The sequence below is a fragment of the Haliotis rufescens genome, unplaced genomic scaffold (genome assembly GCF_023055435.1).
Source record: "Haliotis rufescens isolate VD_foot unplaced genomic scaffold, xgHalRufe1.0.p SCAF_70, whole genome shotgun sequence".
Classification (NCBI taxonomy): domain Eukaryota; kingdom Metazoa; phylum Mollusca; class Gastropoda; order Lepetellida; family Haliotidae; genus Haliotis; species Haliotis rufescens.
This window is the reverse complement of record NW_025964362.1, coordinates 1,155,660-1,177,500: the sequence shown is the minus strand read 5'-3', so window position 1 is coordinate 1,177,500 and position 21,841 is coordinate 1,155,660. Positions and strand designations below refer to the sequence as shown.

Below are 21,841 nucleotides of genomic sequence, written 5' to 3'. Positions count from 1 at the left end.
GGGCCCGAAGGATAAAAAAAATCTTTAAAAAAATAATTGATATATTGATATATGTCACTTCAAAACGAACAGTACTGTTCAAATAAATAATTAACACGGTAAGACATTTAATTCAACAGTTACTCAGGTGAAACAACGGTTTGTCCCTTGAACAGTATTCCAGTTATATCACGTCGTCTCAGCTTAATGTGGGAGGAAAGGCCGAAGTGATGCAGGTCTCAGTCGTTTACCACTTTGGTGCGACCCACGACAACGGGTATGGTGCTGACAAACCTAGAATCTGGGATTCGAACACACGATCATACGTTTCTAGGTCGCCGCAACTCTGCACGTCGAACTGCACCGCCTCATTCGACTGGACCACCCCTGCCCCCAAATGCCTGATGATGAAAACGTCAATGATCGTAGTAACAATGACAATGATACGCATGACAAAATATGAGTCGTTGGTGATGTGCTCGTCGGTCAGCGTAGGTAACCAAAACAACCCGCGTATTCAACTACCTGAGCAGAGAAGATGACAAACGGAAGTAGAAGAGAGTTAATACGTAAAATCAGAAAATATCATACCTTCCATTTGTAGAAACTGTTCACTCTCTTCTCATTTTTGAGGAAATATTCTGCTATCAAGCGTTTCCCCTCCTGGAGGTTAAACCACTTCCCTCTGGGGATTTGCAGTTCGTCCATGACACGTATCGCTGTCAGAAGATCGGGAATCTTCTCCACATGTTCCAACCTTTCAACGCGAAATGCTTTGCTACTCATAATTAACCCGTTTAATCAATGAATAGGTTACCTCAATACACCAAGCTTCTCAATTCCACTCACAAGCAAGACGCGTTTAAAAGTTGTCCAACCATCTTTTTAAATCACTGAATCACAAGTTTAGTTAGTAAGTGTTAGTTATCCAACTGACAGTCAGCTGTGTCCAAGATCCATAAACGCAGAATATGCACAGTATAGTAATGGGACACTGGAAAGCATATAGCTTTGTAGGACAGTTGTTCAGCTCACCGAAATAATTCCACACTCGTTGAGTCGTCTGCTTTGATGGTATTTTCTGAACACCCGTTTCGTCTAGAACGGATTACAGTGCGTAGTCCGATATGCCTACCATTGTCCTCTCGCCCAACAAGGTATCTTCCTGGTTGGGTAGCTAGACCTATTTACGTATCGGGTAAGTCTAGTGCGTGGTCTTCTGTGAAAGCATTAGCATATAACGAGAACCCTTGCGCAGATATAACGACAGTCATGCGTGTCTTCATGTCGAGGTAAGTTGCAGACGTGTAATGTGGGTTTGTACATGTTGTATGCACGGGCGTGTGTTGCAATTAACTTTAAACATCGTTGGTCAGGTGTTGTTGTTGGGTTCATATAATCTTACATATCCTGTTTGTTTTTCAGAACTTAACAGCTTTACGTTTCGAGAACATTCGGAAATGATTGTTAACCGCCTCAACTGAAACATTAGCAGACGACTTCCGGTCATGCGACAAGCAGACGATAGGTAGAGATTGACTGGCCAACAATTTGCTTATGTTTTCATTCAGACTGAACATTTATGTAGTAACTTGGAAGTGAACAACCTGCAATATGAACGACGAAACTTTGAGAAATATTGATGTGGAGAATGTCGACAGTATCGACGATATTTTGTCCATAGCGGACAAGATCGGGGCTTCCTTGGAAGGATGTGACACCTGCGAGGACCTGAAAGAGAGACTTGTTTTACACAAAAACAAGATTACCGGAAAACACAAACACCTGTTGGTAAGTGTAAACCCTTTATTGGTATTTTCCATTGAATGAGAGTGTTCGGGTTTCTAAGAAAGGCCTGATAATGAATATAGCGACGTGATGTCAAGACGTACACGTTCGTGCTCAGCAGATAGTGGCTTTGTCTTCAGCGGTTTCAATTCATTGCTGAAGAGCAACAAATAATTGTGTTTGATAGGGGAGATCGTTCACTGATTATTATTATTAACATTACAATTGGAAATGCAGAGATAGCTTCAATTATGACATGAAAAAACATGTGTGTTGAAATATACTTTCGGATTCGGTGATAAATGTACAATTCACGGTGTTTTGTCTCCTGAAGTGAAATCAAGTTATTTGTAATATGTGATCATTCTAGCTTAACGACGTAGTAGGCATTGTCAATTATACATACTCGTTTCAGAGCGAGTATACTACTCAACTATGAGAGGATAATAATATGTCAATTTATTTAAATGTACACTTGACACATGAGAATAGTTTTGTGTACAAATAATATTTTTTTATATCAAAATTGGAGCAATAAAAAAAATAGTCCAGTTGACATACTAGGAGAACTGGCTATACAATATTAACTTCGGCTTATCAACATGTTTCTTAGGCGTTTGTTGGTTCACAGACCCGCCAAACCTAAGTTTCATAAATGTGGAATAATATTCAAATTATGAGAACAGTCTTTTCTTTATTATTCCTGTAAGATTCTATTGATATATTTCTCTAAAATACATAATAGTGTCACTGGTTTAGAGACATTCTAAATGATGTGTGTGAAAACATGGTCGGTAGGTATTTAAAAAAAAACATTTTTATAAAAACTCATATTTATGTGCACGTTTGGTGTGTCGCGGAGGGTTTATCTTTTTACGGGACAGGCATGAAAACAATTTGTGATATATTTAATTGCTAAATGTGGTTCTCAGACTCGACAGTAGTAAACAACCTCTTAATTGAGAATAATATATTTTACTGCTATCTTTTTTTACGGTCGGTAGACCAATTAATATTCACGCCTTACATTAGCAACAACAACAAGAGTGAGTGAGTTTGGTTTAACGCCGCTTTAAACAGTATTCCCGTTATATCGCGGCGTGTCAGCTTAATGTGGGAGGTAAGCCCGAAGTTATGCAGGTCTGAGACGTTTACCACTTCAGTGAAACCCACGAGCACGGGTATGGTGCTGACAAACCTAGAAACATAATCGGTGCGAAACGGGATTCGAACCCACAGTCATAGGTTTCTGGCGTGCCCAAGGGACGCAACTCTGCACAGCGACTTGCGGCGCCTTAGACGACTGGGCCACCCGTGCCCCCAAACAACAACAAGAACAACAATAGAACATGAGACAGTCTCTGCATATTGTGTTAGCAACAGGATCGAGATTACTTGAATAAGTGTCACGGTTAAAACGTAATAGGCCTAAAAAGGTTCCTGACGCATTTCGAAATCTTAGAAATCATATTATTTAATACCTTGTGATAATGTTTATTAAGGAAGCATAAATATAGTTTACTAATATTGAATAGCGCTTAATGAACAATGTGATTTATAATATAAATGTAGGGATTAATAATTGTAAAGGGTATCATCAATCTCAATAAACAGGAAAGAGGCAAACTTTCTAAATCGCTTATCGTGCTCATGGTATAGTGACTTTCAAACATTCTACTGACATAACACAATCTGTCGCTTTGCCTCGTGGGTAATTTGTATGCAAGGTCATGACCTCATGATATCAGTTACAAGGTAACCGTAAACTATATACTTTTCGAGATCGGGCTACCCATTTCTAAGTAAGCGTCACCATCTGTCGAGGATTTATGTCCATGTATTAAAAACAACTTGAAAACAACATCGGGGAATTAAGAGAGAGAGAGAGAGAGAGAGAGAGAGAGAGAGAGAGAGAGAGAGAGAGAGAGAGAGAGAGAGAGAGAGAGAGAGAGAGAGAGAGAGAGAGAGAGAGAGAGAGAGAGAGAGAGTTAAATCGGTACTGATTAAAGAGACCATATTTAGTACTATCAATGAGAACAGATAGATATTCATTAAAATGGCAGTCGGTCACTCAGTTAGTCAGCCAGTGAATGTTTATGCAATATTCAAACTCAAACGCCGTGGTCTTTAACTTAACGAATATGGGCAAGGCAATCCGGTAGTGTATATTACGAGCACGATCTTCGCTGTCGGGGTAACATGACACAAGCTCAAACAGGTCACACATTATGACCACCCGGTATTCAATAAGTCGTCTCTCAAAAGCCAGCAACAAGTTCGGAGACAGATTTTGGAAAGGAGGGATGCATTATGTGATTTGACGATTCGCGTTGACAAATCAAGTAATTCAGCTATTAATATACCACCAACGTGATAGTGCGTGAATATGGTTTTACGCCGCTTTTAGCAATATTCCAGCAATATCAAGGCGGCTGACACCAGAAATTGGCTGCACACATTGTACCCATTAGGGGAATCGAACTCGGATCATCGGCGGGACGAGCGAGAGCTTTGACCCCAAAGCTACCCCAACTCCCCACCAACAAAATAGGTGATAGTATAGTCATGCGTTTACCTTTAGTCCCCCGACCACTTATACCGTTTTCGAACGTAAATAATTAGTCCGTTTAAGAAAAAGGGTGTGGCGCACCCCTCTACCCCTCTGGTTCTTATCTCCGAATGTTTTAACATTGAACAAGGATATCGGGGAGTTTATAGACTAGATTTGCTGTAATGGCTCGTAATATTCCCCACCCGTATATCGACTTTGAAGGGTAACGCTTCCTGTTTCAAGGTATATCTGATTGGTTGGTTAACAGCGTCACGTTCCGCCCAACTTTTGAAATCCGTCACTCATGTACAAAGCTATGCGCTTTCAACACCTGTTTCTTTAGTCGTATGCTGGTATAGGAGACCACGTTCAACTATAACGCTGATTTTTGTATTATCATATCAAGAATAGATTGTATTGACATTTGCATAGTATTTAGGCCGGAATATGTTTTGACCGTGTGCAAGCCTGTAAACAGACAATTAAAAGGTCTACCCACTCTTAGTGACTCATGTGGACAATATGTGCCAGTCAGTTGACTGCCATATCGGGGAGTTTATAGACTAGATTTGCTGTAATGGCTCGTAATATTCCCCACCCGTATATCGACTTTGAAGGTTAACGCTTCCTGTTTCAAGGTATATCTGATTGGTTGGTTAACAGCGTCACGTTCCGTCGTGTGTGTGTGTGTGTGTGTGCGTGTGTGTGTGTGTGTGTGTGTGTGTGTGTGTGTGTGTGTGTGTGTGTGTGTGTGTGTGTGTGTGTGTGTGTCCTATGGAATTAATCATTGATCTTGGTGAAAACAGACCTTTGTGCTTCGCTCTTAAATAAAAGAACGAAACGCTTACCATAATTAATAAGAAATTTCTGCTGAAAGGATATTGTTTTTCCCGACTACATCCTAACTCTTAACCCTTCATAAGTTATATCTGCTACCGCCATCACTATTTGATTTTGTATTGCAAGGACATTTTCCAGACAGATTTGTAATAGTCGTTATGTTTGTGCCACATGCATTTGTGTTAATAAAACTAACGGACATTTATTGACAAAAATAAAATATTTTTTTTTTTACTGGATTTTGTTTATCCTGTCCGATAAGTTATATTTTCAAGACAATTCCTGTTTTGTTCACGCTACATGAGTTATTACACAGTTATTCAGAGCTATAATAGATATATCAACATGAACCAAAAACTTTTGAGTTACTGGCGTTCAAACACGCAATAACAACCCTAATAGTATAACACCACTGTGTTAATGCCCAATGTAGCTGTTTCAACTTGCACTTCTGTATTCCTTGACAGATAATTATTTACTGATCGAATGCAGGTATCACACATACATAAACTCTACTGCTGTGAATAATGCATTAAAAAGCACTACGTCTTGTTTATTGTTATCCAGTCATGTATATCGCTGTTGTGAGTCTATGTGATATAATACAAACTTGGGGCAATTCTTGTCGTAAGAGGCGACTAACGGGATCCGGAGGTCAGGCCCGCTGACTTGGTCGATGAATGTTATCGCATCCCAATTGCGTAGATCGATGTTTATGATGTAAGTCACTGGATTTTCTGGTTCAGATTCGATGATTTACAGACCGCGTTTATATAGCTGGAATATTGCTGATTGCGGCGTTAAACAACAAACAAACAAGCTGTAGCCCCCAAGGGACTCCTGGTTATAATAGGAAGGTCTCCAGCAACCCGTGCATGTCGTAGAAGGCGAGTTATGGATTGGGTGGTCAGGCTCGGTGACTTGGTTGATTGAGAGGCATCGTACCCTCAAGGCGTGATCGTTGTTCTCGATATCAATAACTTGATTGTCTTGTGCAGACTCAGTTATGTACAGACTGGCGTCATGTGGCTGGAATATTGTTACGTGCGGCTTCAAACAACAAACAAACAAGCAAACAATGTGAATTATAACTTGTGAGTAAATACTCAATGGCTCAAAACAATATCTGGATATCTGATTATTCCGTTTCTGCGTGTGGCTCTCTCTGAGTGATGGATGACGTGCTTTTGGGGGAACTAGTTGAGCGTTTAATCTTTAGTCTGTTCAGACATGACCACAAATGCACATGTTGTTATTTCACATGATTTTGTTAACAGGACCCTCTTCGCCACGAAAACCTTCGTACGGAATGTCGCCAGACCAGAGACGCCATTTGCAATATCCTGGAATGCGTACAGTCCGGCATGGAGGGTAGTCTTCCTCTGTTGTCCAACATCCTGAAATCTCGTGGAATCTCGGACGATTTGCCACAGGAACTCCGGGACCACTTGGCGTCCCTCAGGAATGGCGAATGCAACATAGTGATAGCAGGTGAGTGTCACGCTGATGGTATCCTTCTCTGTAGCCCCTAGAGACCCGTGAAAATTCGGGGTAGAATAGGTCTTCAGCAACCCATGTTCGCCGTAAAAGGCGACTGTGCTTGTCGTAAGAGGCGACTAACGGGATCGGGTGGTCAGTATCGCTGACTTGGTTGATGATGCATGTCATCGATCCCAATTGCGTGGATCGATGGTCATGATGCCAGTCACTGGATTGTCTGGTCCAGAATAGATGATTTACAGACCGCCGTCATAAAGCTTGAATATTGCTGAGTGCGGTTTTAAACAACAAACAACAAACAAATAAACTGTAGCCTCTAAGGGACTCCTGGTTATAAGAGGAAGGTCCCCCAGCAACCTGTGCATGTCGTAAAAGGCTAGTAATGGGGTGGTCAGGCTCGGTGACTTGGTTGATTGCGAGGCATGTTACCTTAATGGCGTGGATCATTGTTCTCAATATCATCACTGAATTTGTCTTGTGCAGACTCAATTATTTACAGACTGGCGTCATATAGCTCTAATATTGTTGAGTGCGGCTTCAAACAACAAACAAACAAATAAACAAACAAACAAATAAACAAGTTTATTTCCTCCAGGACAGACAAGCGCGGGTAAAAGTACCCTCCTGAATTTGCTGCTGGGCATGGAAGTCTTGCCCAAAGCCACCCTAAGTTGTACTTCAAGCATTTGCAAGCTACGGTATGGGTCCACGTTTAAGGTCAGGGTCAAGAACGGAGGGCAGGACAACGAACATGTGTTCAGCAACCAGGGGGAAACAATGACCTACTTAGACAATCTCGTCGCAGAGAAAAAAATCGATGTCCGGGAGCGCGGGGAAACTGTTCCGGAAGTGGAAATAGAACTTCCGGCTGTAATTCTGAAGGTGAGTATGAATGTGACTTATGGTCTAGATGTTGCATTATTCTCAAGGTATGCATGAATGTGACTTATGGTCTACGTGTTGCGTTATTCTCAAGGTATGTATGAATGTGACTTATGGTCTAGGTGTTGCATTATTCTCAAGGTATGTATGAATGTGACTTATGGTTTATGGCTTGCATTATTCTCAAGGTATGCATGAATGTGACTTATGGTCTAGGTTTTGCATTATTCTCAAGGTATGCATGAATGTGACTTATGGTCTAGGTGTTGCATTATTCTCAAGGTATGGATGAATGTGACTTATGGTTTATGGCTTGCATTATTCTCAAGGTATGGATGAATGTGACTTATGGTCTAGGTGTTGCATTATCCTTAAGGTATGTATGAATGTAACTTATGATCTAGATGTTGCATTATTCTCAAGGTATGTATGAATGTGACTTATGGTCTAGGTGTTGCATTATTCTCAAGGTATGCATGAATGTGACTTATGGTCTAGATGTTGCATTATTCTCAAGGTATGTATGAATGTGACTTATGGTCTAGGTGTTGCATTATTCTCAAGGTATGTATGAATGTGACTTATGGTCTACTTGTTGCATTATTCTCAAGGTATGTATGAATTTGACTTATGGTCCAGGTGTTTCATTATTCTCAAGGTATGTATGAATGTGACTTATGGTCTAGGTGTTGCATTATTCTCAAGGTATGTATGAATGTGACTTATGGTCTAGATGTTGCATTATTCTCAAGGTATGTATGAATGTGACTTATGGTCTAGGTGTTGCATTATTCTCAAGGTATGTATGAATGTGACTTATGGTCTAGGTGTTGCATTATTCTCAAGGTATGCATGAATGTGACTTATGGTCTAGATGTTGCATTATTCTCAAGGTATGTATGAATGTGACTTATGGTCTAGGTGTTGCATTATTCTCAAGGTATGTATGAATGTGACTTATGGTCTACTTGTTGCATTATTCTCAAGGTATGTATGAATGTGACTTATGGTCCAGGTGTTTCATTATTCTCAAGGTATGCATGAATGTGACTTATGGTCTAGGTGTTGCATTATTCTCAAGGTATGTATGAATGTGACTTATGGTCTAGATGTTGCATTATTCTCAAGGCATTTATGAATGTGACTTATGGTCTAGGTGTTGTATTATTCTCAAGGTATGTATGAATGTGACTTATGGTCTAGGTGTTGCATTATTCTCAAGGTATGGATGAATGTGACTTATGGTCTAGGTGTTGCATTATTCTCAAGGTATGTATGAATGTGACTTATGGTCCAGGTGTTGCGTTATTCTCAAGGTATGTATGAAGGTGACTTATGGTCTAGGTGTTGCATTATTCTCAAGGCATGTCGGAATGTGACTTATGGTCTAGGTGTTGCATTATTCTCAAGGTATGGATGAATGTGACTTATGGTCTAGGTGTTGCATTATTCTCAAGGCATGTGGGAATGTGACTTATGGTCTACGTGTTGCGTTATTCTCAAGGTATGTATGAATGTGACTTATGGTCTAGGTGTTGCATTATTCTCAAGGTATGTATGAATGTGACTTATGGTCTAGGTGTTGCATTATTCTCAAGGTATGTATGAATGTGACTTATGGTCTAGGTGTTGCATTATTCTCAAGGTATGCATGAATGTGATATGATCTAGGTGTTGCGTTATTCTCAAGGTATGTATGAATGTGACTTATGGTCTAGGTGTTGCGTTATTCTCAAGGTATGTATGAATGTGACATGATCTAGGTGTTGCGTTATTCTCAAGGCATGTCGGAGTGTGGCCGTCGTTTTTATTTTTGCTTTAGTTGCTCATTGGAGGTTCGAGTTGTATTAGTTTGATGGAATGGATGTGCCTTGTGTTCTAAGTCTTCCGTTATTCCGTAGTCATATCTGCATTTGTCCGGGTTTTTTTTAATTATTGCTTTCGTTGTTGGAGGTTGGAGTTTTATAGTACTCTGGTATTAGTTTGATGGTAGAATCAAAAGTATGTATTTCTCCTTGCAGACTGGCGTTACCATCATTGACACACCTGGATTCGGAGAGTATGAGGCGATGGAGAAACTCGTCCGAGATTTCGTCACCCAGGGACGGATTGCTGCTTTTGTGTACGTGGTCAAGACGGACAGCGCGGGGGGAGTGCAAGAGGACAGGGTAAGCCTTCCGAATCCTCAGTCCGTACCAGATTATTCTTTCATTTTGTTTTCTAAGCGGTTGCAATTCTCAGTGCAGAGTTGCGTCCCTTAACATACCAGGAACCTAAGATCGTGGGTTCGAATCCGCCCTGATTATGTTTCTAGGTTGTCAGCGTTATACCCCATCAGGCCCTCCTATTTATTTGAATCAAAAGCGTTGGATTATTTTAAAAATAAGTCGTGTTAGTAAGCTTCCGCATTGGCACCGAATGCATTTGCTATCCGAACGAAAAGAAACGCTATCGGATTTGATAGCGGTCGGTTGCGGAATGCGTGCACAGCCGCTATCGGGAACTCTGTCAAATGAGGCGGAATAGCGTCGGCTGTATCCGTCAAAAGCTGATCCTAGTTAATTGACAACACCTTTTCTAAAAAAAAAAATACAGCGTGCGAGAAATGGCGGTGACAAAAAAATAATCGACAAGCAAAGTAATTTCTTTTGGTTTATATTGACTGTATGTTTTGACTATAAAGCTAACATCTGTGAATCCATTCACAGGCATCAGAATGTGTTATCTAAAGTGGGAAACATATAATCGCAGATAAATCGGCAGTGGTCCGATATCTTGCCCCTCCGCCCACCAGATCACAGTGATCTTGGCAACTGTCATCTTCCCGTGGCAAGGAAGTTAACTTACGATAAAAGTCAAGTTTTCACCCTTGCCGAACTTGGCTCCAATTTCGTGGCTCGTTCGTAGCGCCACCGGTAGCGATTACGAGTTGTGTCCCTTCTATGTCCCTCCTATTGACCATTCAGTTTCAACCTCTCATATCATTTGAATTTGCTTTAAAATGGCGGCGCCCGGTGAAGAAGGTCGAATTAATAATCAAGATCTTTATTGTTAAAATAGGGTCTTACCTTGCGAAGTAATCAACTCACTTGAGCACCTGGATTACAAACATGAAAAGATTTGGAAAATAGCTGTCGACGTCCAGTTGACGGTACACATGCTTTGCAAATCCAGCAGTCGACCGAAATCTGCACGGTAGTCGCCATGTTGTGTGAACCGAATGTCGATTTCGTTACGCGATTTTGATGTGACCAAGCATGGAGTCGGCAAGTCGGCAAGTCGGCAAGGGTGGAAACCAATCTCATTTGGGGCGGTCGGGTAGCCTAGTGGTTAAAGCGTTCGCTCGGGACGCCGAAGACCCGGGTTCGATTCCCGACATGGGTACAATGTGTGAAGCCCATTTCTGGTGTGATATTGCTGGAATATTGCTAAAACCGTACTCACTCACAAATCTCAATCTGGTAAGCGACGCTTTGATTGGTCGGATGAAAGGTCGTTCTGACGTGACCCGTAATGGGATGTCCTCAGATCTTTGTTTAGCGGCAGCGTGAACTTAGATCTGATTTTAATGAGATTGGGGTGGAAACTTATATTATATGGTCAGGGGAAGATGGACAACTGGACAACACAAAACACACCCATCGTTATCTTTAAGTGGTTAATGCTAATAAGAGACATATACATTAATATTATTGTTTACATACAGCCGAGTCAGCCAATCAGCGACAGCGTATTGCACACTTTTGACATTGACTGACAGAATGTTTTGTAAGCACTGTTTTTGTCAACAGTTATTGGGCAAAACTAGATCTAGCATTAAGACGGAAACAGTGAATGAAATTATGGCTGAAATCATTTATCTACTCTATGACGGATAACCTTTGCATTCGACTCCCATCAAAATGCATCGATAATGCATACAAAATACCATATTGCTGAAAATGAAAAAAAATCCATATCGGTTTTATAATCAAATTATAATTTCCATTCAATGCACATTAACATACTGATTAGAAGCACATTCTCCGGCAACAAGCGTTGATAAAAACACTTCCCCGTTTCTCATCTCTGCTACTGTCAGCCATGTATCGCGCGCTGTGACGAGTGTAAATGTTGTTGCAGTTCGGTGAAATGCGGAAGTTGGCGGATTTGACCGAACGTGTTCGGTTACCGATGCTTTGGGTTCCAAAAGGGGTTGTTTGGTGATTCCAATGCGAACCGCTGTTACGACGATAGTTTCTGCATTTATTTCCCTTTAAAACAATTTCTTCGCACTGCTTATATTAATTACGATAATGCTTAATTTTATTCAAACAGATAGGAGGGCTGGCCATGTTCATAAATTTCACCAAGGAGCAAACGTCTAAGACCTCACTTTAGGCTTTCCTCCCACATCAAGCGTATACGTCGTGATCAAACTGAAATACGGTTCAAAGCGGCGTGAAACCCAACTCACTCACTCTTTTGTTAATATGTTTTTTTACGATTAACTTATAAGATCAAAATATTAGATGAAATAGATGTGAAACTGAGTCTATTATACATGGGACCCATACTGTGCGTTGTTTGTTCGGGAAAATGTCCGTCGGGACCACTCAGTTTTTTATAACAGTAAGTGTTCCGGTTAAAAAGTTACCCTTTAAAATGACAGTCCAAACAAGCAGAATTTGAAGGTTCTGGCTTCCACGCTAAGACTTAGGAATACATCGAATTTGATCAGGAAGTAGTGTGCTTGGGGTTTCTTGACAGGCGAAGCTGCAAAGAATTGACGGGGTCCAAATAGGTATCTTGTTGTTTTTCCTAGTACTCAGTTCCTAATATACAGTGAGACCCCGTTAATCCGGAAACCCCGCAAATCGGGACGCTTATGTTCAGTAAATGTGACAGTGCCACATACACATGCCTCTTTAAACCGAACGATTTCATTTATGATGGTACAGTCCGGATTACCGGATTTTCGTGTAATTGTAAACTGACACTCTCTCATTCGTATCGTACAGCTGGTCCGGTTCTTAAAGACCTTCCTTGAGCACAATAAGGGACGAAGCACGTTACATTCATTCAACCCAAGAGCTGCTCTGTTTGTCTGCAACCGCTGGGACCTGATCGAGGATAGTTGCAAGTCTGATGTCAGAAATAACGCCTTAGAGAAACTGAATGACATCTGGCCAGATCTGCAGGACAACCAAGTCAGCTTTATATCCTCAACCAGGGCCGAGAAAAGCCTCAGCGTGGACAAAGAATACATCACTGCTGATCTGCATGCTCTTCTCACCTCCCTTAATGGACTATTTCATCTCGCCCAACAAGATGCAATAAAAAAGTCATATGGGTAAGACACGTTTATAGATTTGTTCTGTATCAACATCTGAATCTAAACCAAATCTAAATATTATTGAAACCTAGTATATGTTATTTAAAGCGAAGACACAAAGAGTATTATGAGTGAGTATGATTTAAGCCGGCTTAACAATATTCTTTTGAATGCTTCTTCGTTCGTTATTTTAATCTGCAGTCATCAACATTCCAGCGACGACAGCCTGTAAATAATTGAGTCTTGACCAGCCAAACAAGTCATTAATAATATGGACAACGTCCCACTCTGTAAGGATACGATACCGCAAAAGCACCAAATTACCTAATCAAAGGAATATAAGAATACCTGTTCTTAATAACAGAGGCTACCCTTGAAGATCCGGGGTAGAATAGGTCTTCAGCAACCCATGCTTGCCGTAAAAGGCGACTATGCTTGTCGTAAGAGGCGACCAACGGGATCGGGTGGTCATGCTCGCTGACTTGGTTGATACATGTCATCGATCCCAATTGCATGGATCGATGCTCATGAAATCAATCACTGGATTGTCTGGTCCAGACTCGATTATTTACAGACCGCTGTCATAAAGCTGGAATATTGCTGAGTGCGGCGTTAAACAACAAACAAACAAGCAACAATAATAATAATAACAGATGCAGTATTAATGTGGTTGGTAGGGTCATACGATTTTTATGAATTCATTCTGCCTAAATTTGTATTGTGAGTGAGTGAGTATGGTTTTACGTCGCTTTTAGCAATATTCCAGCAATATCACGGCGGGGGACACCAGAAATAGGCTTCACACATTGTACCCATGTCGGGAATGGAACCCGGGTCTTCGGCGTGACGAGCGAACGCTTTAACCACTAGGCTACCCGACCGCCCCCTAAATTTGCATAACTGAAAACATGAAGGTAAACATAATAAGACAATTTAGTAGATTTTTGCTTTCTTTTGTAGCTGGCTGAAAGAAGTGATGAGGTCATCCACGATATACTTGAAGACAATCCTCTCCCAGATCACGATGACTGAAAAGGAACACGATGAGAAGTTCGTCCAAGCAAGACAACAACTGGCAGCATTAAATGCTCAAGCATCTGAAACAATCGCCCAACTCAGAGAGCAAGTGGATTTAGCTGCCAAGGGCCTTGGACTGCAATTTAGAAGGATCCTTGTTTCTGATCGTTTCAAAAGACAACTACAGTGGAATCGTCAAGATCTCCCGGAGGCACCTCTCTCGGTTGACGGCTGGGAAAAACAGAAGGAACTGATAGACAGTGTGATTTTGAATAGGATTTATAAATTGTTTGATGACACAGAAGAGTGTCAGACATTTGTTCAAGAAATGTACACCAACGTGATGTTTCAAGTCAAACTTCGTCTAAGTTTACTTGACAATAACATGAGCGAAATATCGGATACCCTACGCTCATCTGGTACAACTGGCTCAACAGACAGCGATGAAGACAGCAACGTACTGATAGAACGACTCAAGAATAAACGAAAGAAGAGCAGCATTGTTCGGCGACTGGTAGGGATCGCTGAAAGAGGAAGAAGCACGGGTGCTGTAAACCCACGAGCGTTTGCTTCTAGGATGATTTCACCTATTGTTGGCAAAATGGTCAAAATGGCGCTAAAGCGTGCTATGGCTTTGTATAGGGAAAAACCCAACCACTACATGGAGGCAAGGTGTGAAAAGATAATCATGACTGTCAAAGATGATGACGAATTCGTCACAAGATTTTTATCGAGGTACACGGACAGGATTCATCAGAAAATCAACACCATCAGCTTGAACATCCCCAACTTCATCAACGCAAACGAAACATTGATGAAGGAGATTATTCAGTTCAGAAAGGAAGCTAGAGAGGACAAGACCCATCTGAAGAAAACAATGGAGCTGTTGGAACCCGTGAAGGAACTACTGAGGGGATTTGGCTACCTCCACGTCAAGGACTTCACCTCAGATGAGATCTTGTTACACATAGAAGACCTGGGAGCGACCTCTTCAACTCAGGTGAATTTTTACCTCAGAACTTCTGGTTCAGATCAGATCTCAAAGAAGGCTGCAGCCACGGGTCTGTGGACAGTTGTGCAAGCAGCAGAGCTCAATACTGACAATAACAAGATCCAAGTCATGGCTAAACGCTACATTACCCCACTAAAAGATGAGCATCTGTTCAAAGAAATCGCCAAATTAAGGTGAGTATCTCTAATCTGTGCTATTATTCTTCCTGATTGTTTTCTCGAAAACATGTTTTCTCTACCAATATTCATACAATATATATAATAAAACAACAAGAACTATCTATATACGTTAAACTTTTATTTCGTGAATTCGGCGGGGCGAACCTACTCAGTATCATAAGACAATTTCATTAAGGGGTTAAAGATAATTCATATTACATGGACTAAGAGGGGCTGTCGGGTAGCCTAGTGGTTAAAGCGTTCGCTCGTCACGCCGAAGACCCGGGTTCGATCCCCCACAAGGGTGCAATGTGTGAAGCCCATTTCTGGTGTCCCCCGCCGTGATAAAGCGAATTAAAACCATACGCACTCACTCATGGACTAAGAAATGAGTTGCCAAACACCTTTTGTGTGATTAGCCTGTTTCAGTATACGCATATATATACTACTACTACTCAACGTGACAGGGATATTCCGAATTATACACCAAAATATCAACTTGTATTACCTAACTGTACATGGTATGAACCATCCCAGCCTTACCAACTGCATTTATTGTACCACCTTCCATATCTTCTACCTCTACCCAGGTGCCTGGAACACTCTTCTGTTGCCACATTCCTGGGGATGACACGCACTGACAACATAACAACGTTCATCTTTGAGGACAATCTGACATCAGCACGTCGCTACCTGAGACGCTCAACGACTAGGGTGAAGGAGGTAGTCCCGCGGATGCTGAATGAACTTATAAACGGACTTGAAGCCATCCACAAAGATGGTCTCGTGCACATGGAGCTCTCCCTGGATACCGTTGTTGTAAGTACTAATGGTGCTCTTTCTGGGCCCACTTGCACGAAGCGATCTTAGCGCTAAGACTATCGTAAGCCGATGTTAAAGTATGGGAGTTACGATCATCTTAGTGCTAAGATTGCTTGGTGCAAGTGACCCCTGATGATTTGTATCTTCTTGATGATTCTTGATGATTCTTGATGAATTCATAAAGTCATTCTTGGGTAAAGATATATTCTTTTCCATAGACAGGCATGTAGGAAGGTCTGAATGAATGTTTAGTGTGTTAAGGTCTACTTTTAGTTTACCATCTAGCAGTTCACACTATTACCTGTGTCATATAAAGCAGTTAGGACTCTGGTAGTTGAAATGTTCAGATCAGACTCTGGTAATTCACACTTTTAGTTCATACTCTGGTCGTTCAAAGTTTTAGTTCAGACTCTTGTAATTGCAACATTTAGTTCAGACTCTGGTTATTTAACTTTTAGTTCAAACTCTGGCAATTCAAACTTTTAGTTCAGACTATGGTGGTAGCTGATTCAAATTCATTTTATTATTTTACTCTCCCATGAGATGTAACTGTAGTTCACTCTCTGTAAAACTTCTTGTTCTAGATTGACAATAATGGGCATGTGAAACTGTGCAACATGTGCCTGCCAAGGAAGTGCAAGTTCCCAGCTGACGCTGACTCAGTAGAAGCTGCAGACTTTACTTGTCTGAGTCCTAGAGTTCTAAAAGGCGGCATCTATGACACAGATGCTGATATCTATGGATTCGGGACTTTCGTGTACGAGCTGCTTCTTCAACGGAGGCCTTATGAAGAACAACGAACGTGGGTATTGTCTCGTTTCATGGCTGAAGTTCATCCTTCCAGTATGCTAAAGCTGCGGGATCTGGAAGTTTCAGGGGCTCTTTCTGATCTTCTCCGAGGATGTATACTTCCGGGTCAAGGGTTACGCCTGCCCCTTTTGACAATTAGAGAGATGCTCAAATCTCTCGTGGGTGATGCGACAATTGCAAATCTGAAGAATGCGACAACAATTGTCAGAAGGAACGATACGTCTAGACGGAAAATAAAAGCCGCTATGTATAGGCGTGATAGCCGCCAATCTTCTCAGTCCTCAACAGAATCTGAACCCAACAATAACCAAATTGACCCTTGTGATGATCATAGAGATGCTTAAATCGCTTGTAGGCGATGCGACAATTGCAAATCTGAAGGATGTGAAAACAGTTGTAAGAAAGAACACTACACCTAGATGGGTACTAAAGCAACGATCTATTAGTGTGATAGTGGTGGTCCTCGGCCCTCAACTGAATCTGAACCCAACGGTAACCCTAGGGAAAATATATCAAGGATGGGCCAGAATAACTGTGCAGCTTGAGCACGCAGTGCGGCGCGGTAATGTGTGTATTGATTCATTGTTTCATAACTACATTGGTCATGAATTCATGTAATGTGCTTGTCCTACTGGTAGACAACAATGCAATACATTGTCCTACTGGTAGACAACAATGCAATACAGAGACATTAACTGCATTAAGTGCTGTAGCTCAGTATTTCTTGTGTTCCCCGCCGCGATATTGCTGGAATATTGCTAAAAGCGGTGTTTAAAACCCTCTCTCGTGGCAGTTCGGATACGATGCAAGTCACACAACTAGTCTGACAAAATTTGAAATCAGGAAAATGCTGTATGTACAGTATGACCTTGCCTTGACGGAATTCTTATTCATTGCTCAGTCATAATCAGTTCACCGAGTGTCCGCTGTTGTACTTGGTCATTTGATTGCCTGCAGATGTCTTAATGCAGGCACTATATACTGTGTCAACTATTTGTCTGGGGTTGACATACCGGCACTATGTACTATGTTAACTGATTGTCTGCTGTTGACATACCGGCACTATGTACTATGTTAACTCATTGTCTGGGGTTGACATACCGGCACTATGTACTATGTTAACTGATTGTCGTGCTGTTGACATGCAGGCGCTATGCACTATGTTCACCGAGTGTCTGCTGTTGACATGATGCACACAATATAAACAATGTTCACCGAGTGTCTGATGTTGACATGATGCACGCAATATAAACAATGTTCACCGAGTGTCTGATGTTGACATGATGCACACAATATAAACAATGTTCACCGAGTGTCTGCATGTTGACATGATGCACACAATATAAACAATGTTCACCGAGTGTCTGCTGTTGACATGATGCACGCAATATAAACAATGTTAACCGAGTGTCTGATGTTGACATGATGCACACAATATAAACAATGTTCACCGAGTGTCTGCTGTTGACATGATGCACGCAATATAAACAATGTTCACCGAGTGTCTGATGTTGACATGATGCACGCAATATAAACAATGTTCACCGAGTGTCTCATGTTGACATGATGCACGCAATATAAACAATGTTCACCGAGTGTCTGCATGTTGACATGATGCACACAATATAAACAATGTTCACCGAGTGTCTGCTGTTGACATGATGCACGCAATATAAACAATGTTAACCGAGTGTCTGATGTTGACATGATGCACACAATATAAACAATGTTCACCGAGTGTCTGCTGTTGACATGATGCACGCAATATAAACAATGTTAACCGAGTGTCTGATGTTGACATGATGCACACAATATAAACAATGTGCACCGAGTGTCTGCATGTTGACATGATGCACACAATATAAACAATGTTCACCGAGTGTCTGATGTTGATATGATGTAGGCACTAGTTTCACCTTTTTTTCGTTTATATAAGTATGCAAATTGAGATGTTGGTTTTGTAAATAATGGTTGTCGTTTTGTTTCCTTTCTGCACATTCTATGTTTTAATGTAAGTTATGATGTCCAGGGGGCGGTCGGGTAGCCTAGCGGTTAAAGCGTTCGATCGTCACGCCGAAGACCCGGATTCGATTCCCGACATGGGTACAATGTGTGAAGCCCATTTCTGGTATCCCCCGCCGTGATATTGCTGGAATATTGCTAAAAGCGGCGTAAAAACATACCCACTCACTCACTATGATGTCCAGTGATAAAGGAGAGTCGCCTTGCAGCTGTTGGTTGGATGTTTTACTACAGGGTCGTGGATGCGGACAGTGTGAGTAGCATCCTCTGTGCCGACATGCGCAGCACAGATGATGAACTCACAATTCTTCTCATATCTAAACTTCACCTCAGGCAGTAGAATGCTCCGATAAACACCGGTCCCAAAATACCGGGTCGCAGATAATATAAAATAATAAAATGTGGAGATGGTGGTGGTCGGTAGTGCTGTCTCACCCCGTCTTAAGGGAGATCTCATTTAAGATGTCATTGCCAGTGCTGTCTCACCCCGTCTTAAGGGAGATCTCATTTAAGATGCCATTGCCAGTGCTGTCTCACCCCGTCTTAAGGGAGATCTCATTTAAGATGTCATTGCCAGTGCTGTCTCACCCCGTCTTAAGGGAGATCTCATTTAAGATGTCATTGCCAGTGCTGTCTCGCCCCGTCTTAAGGGAGATCTCATTTAAGATGTCATTGCCAGTGCTGTCTCACCCCGTCTTAAGGGAGATCTCATTTAAGATGTCATTGCCAGTGCTGTCTCACCCCGTCTTAAGGGAGATCTCATTTAAGATGTCATTGCCAGTGCTGTCTCGCCCCGTCTTAAGGGAGATCTCATTTAAGATGTCATTGCCAGTGCTGTCTCACCCCGTCTTAAGGGAGATCTCATTTAAGATGTCATTGCCAGTGCTGTCTCACCCCGTCTTAAGGGAGATCTCATTTAAGATGTCATTGCCAGTGCTGTCTCGTCCCGTCTTAAGGGAGATCTCATTTAAGATGTCATTGCCAGTGCTGTCTCGCCCCGTCTTAAGGGAGATCTCATTTAAGATGTCATTGCCAGTGCTGTCTCACCCCGTCTTAAGGGAGATCTCATTTAAGATGTCATTGCCAGTGCTGTCTCGCCCCGTCTTAAGGGAGATCTCATTTAAGATGTCATTGCTAGTGCTGCCTCTTCAATCGTAAGGGAGATCTCATTTAAGATGTCATTGCCAGTGCTGTCTCTTCAATCGTAAGGGAGATCTCATTTAAGATGTCATTGCCAGTGCTGTCTCTTCAATCGTAAGGGAGATCTCATTTAAGATGTCAAGAAGTAACCAGTTATCATATGTTAAAAGAAATCTTATTTCATCAATAGTTGGCTATTATTTTATAATAATTTAACTAAATATACAACGGTAATTACTGACTGATAAATAAAGTGAGCGACTTGTTTCACCTCACAGTCAGTAATATCGAAATAGCATGCCCAAATTGCTCTGACTTTTATTGTCTTTTCGCGACCACTGGTTTCATCACTGATTTTCAGTGATCCATATATAGATAATTGTCACCGCTAGTTTACCTTTTACGCCCAAGAGAATCTGTTTCGGAGGGTAATTCGGAGACAAGTCATACTTTATCGATGACGCTTTGTATACTATTATGTACATAGTTTCCGAATTCACATAAATTGAACATTGTAAATTATTTCTACCTGATGTCATACGGTATGAAAGCTAAAAATAAATACACATAAACTAATAATATTTGTTCTGTGTTGTGTCAAGTCTTATTATGTGGTTCTGTGGCAGAGTACGCGCATTACATCTCACACATATCAGAAATCAAACTATATATTCTTTCAACTGTTGTTAATATTGGCAAATATTGTCGTTGTGGCTATTGTCTACCTGCACTGGGGTTGAATATCTACATGCATTGGCATGGTTGTCTTTGTCTATTGGACATGTTTGTCGATATGCATTGGTTGTTTGTCTACATGCATTAGGGTGATTGTATACATGGATTGGGATGATTGTCTACATGCACTGGGGTGATTGTCTACATGCACTGGGGTGATTGTCTACATGGATTGGGATGATTGTCTACATGCACTGGGGTGATTGTCTACATGGATTGGGGTGATTGTCTACATGGATTGGGATGATTGTCTACATGGATTGGGATGATTGTCTACATGCACTGGGGTGATTGTCTACATGGATTGGGATGATTGTCTACATGGATTGGGATGATTGTCTACATGGATTGGGATGATTGTCTACATGCACTGGGGTGATTGTCTACATGGATTGGGATGATTGTCTACATGGATTGGGGTGATTGTCTACATGCACTGGGGTGATTGTCTACATGGATTGGGATGATTGTCTACATGGATTGGGATGATTGTCTACATGGATTTGATTGATTGTCTACATGCATATTACATGCATATTACAAACATTCCCAATCCATGTAGACGATCACCCCAAATCCATGTTGTCAATCACGCCAATCAGTGTAGACATTGGGACATTAGATCTGGAGAAAAAAGAGAGTATTAAACCCGGAGAGAAGAGAGCATGTGATAAGGAAAGAAGAGAGAGTAAGGTCAGGCGAGAAGGAGATTGAGATCAGGAAAGAAGGGAGATTGAGTTCATCAGAGAAGGGAGGTTGAGTTCAGGAGAGAAGGGAGATTGAGATCAGAAATGAAGAGAGACTAAGGTCGGGAGAGGAGATTGAGATCAGGAAAGAAGGAAGATTGAAACAGGAAAGAAGGATATTGAGATCAGGAGAGAAGGGAGATTGAGATCAGGAGAGAAGGGAGATTGAGATCAGAAACGAAGAGATCAGGAGGGAAGAAGATTGAGATAAGAAACGAAGAGAGATTAAGGTCAGGAGAGGAGATTGAGATCAGGAAAGAAGGGAGATTGAGATCAGAAATGAAGAGAGATTGAAATCAGGAGAGAAGGAGATTGAGAGCAGGAAAGAAGAGAGATTGAGATCAGAAACGAAGAGAGATTGAGAGCGGGATACGAGGGTGATTGAGATCAGGAGAGAAGGAAGATTGAGTTCAGGAAGGAAGGGAGATTGAGATCAGAAACGAAGAGAGATTTAAGTCAGGAGAGGAGATTGAGATCAGGAAAGAAGGAAGATTGAAATCAGGAGAGAAGGAGATTGAGATCATA

At 41.4% G+C, this 21,841-nt stretch overlaps 3 protein-coding genes across 3 annotated transcripts in view; 2 read left to right on the top strand and 1 right to left on the bottom strand.

Annotated features, from left to right (window-relative positions):
• The window catches only part of LOC124135534, a 30,439-nt gene extending 29,299 nt beyond the window's left edge, over window positions 1–1,140 (bottom strand). Inside the window, exon 1 of the mRNA XM_046500926.2 lies at window positions 571–1,140. Within this exon, the coding sequence (XP_046356882.2) occupies window positions 571–765 (195 nt within the window). The 5' untranslated portion in view covers window positions 766–1,140. The remainder of the gene's footprint in view (window positions 1–570) is intronic.
• LOC124135515 lies at window positions 1,136–20,414 on the top strand. Its single transcript, XM_046500917.2, has 9 exons — window positions 1,136–1,271; window positions 1,405–1,770; window positions 6,436–6,649; window positions 7,254–7,540; window positions 9,562–9,708; window positions 12,541–12,872; window positions 13,815–15,056; window positions 15,632–15,860; window positions 16,448–20,414. The coding sequence occupies exons 2-9, from the start codon at window positions 1,594–1,596 to the stop codon at window positions 17,015–17,017; spliced, it is 3,198 nt and encodes a 1,065-aa protein (XP_046356873.2). The 5' UTR covers window positions 1,136–1,271; window positions 1,405–1,593; the 3' UTR covers window positions 17,018–20,414.
• Window positions 19,059–20,414, top strand: LOC125376708. The gene is made up of 2 exons (XM_048388405.1): window positions 19,059–19,115; window positions 19,167–20,414. Exons 1-2 carry the CDS (start codon window positions 19,095–19,097, stop codon window positions 19,851–19,853), a joined length of 708 nt encoding a protein of 235 aa, XP_048244362.1. The 5' UTR covers window positions 19,059–19,094; the 3' UTR covers window positions 19,854–20,414.
• Window positions 20,415–21,841: the final 1,427 nt, after the last annotated feature.

What these genes read in the sequence shown, in the direction of transcription:
- LOC124135515 (XM_046500917.2), top strand. Translation starts at nt 1,594, where the DNA reads ATGAACGACGAAACTTTGAGAAATATTGATGTGGAGAATGTCGACAGT. An exon ending in TTCCGGCTGTAATTCTGAAG is followed by an intron (nt 7,541 to 9,561) that starts GTGAGTATGAAT and finishes TTCTCCTTGCAG; the next exon opens with ACTGGCGTTACCATCATTGA. An exon ending in GCAATAAAAAAGTCATATGG is followed by an intron (nt 12,873 to 13,814) that starts GTAAGACACGTT and finishes TTTCTTTTGTAG; the next exon opens with CTGGCTGAAAGAAGTGATGA.
- LOC125376708 (XM_048388405.1), top strand. Translation starts at nt 19,095, where the DNA reads ATGTGGAGATGGTGGTGGTCG. An exon ending in TGTGGAGATGGTGGTGGTCG is followed by an intron (nt 19,116 to 19,166) that starts GTAGTGCTGTCT and finishes AAGATGTCATTG; the next exon opens with CCAGTGCTGTCTCACCCCGT.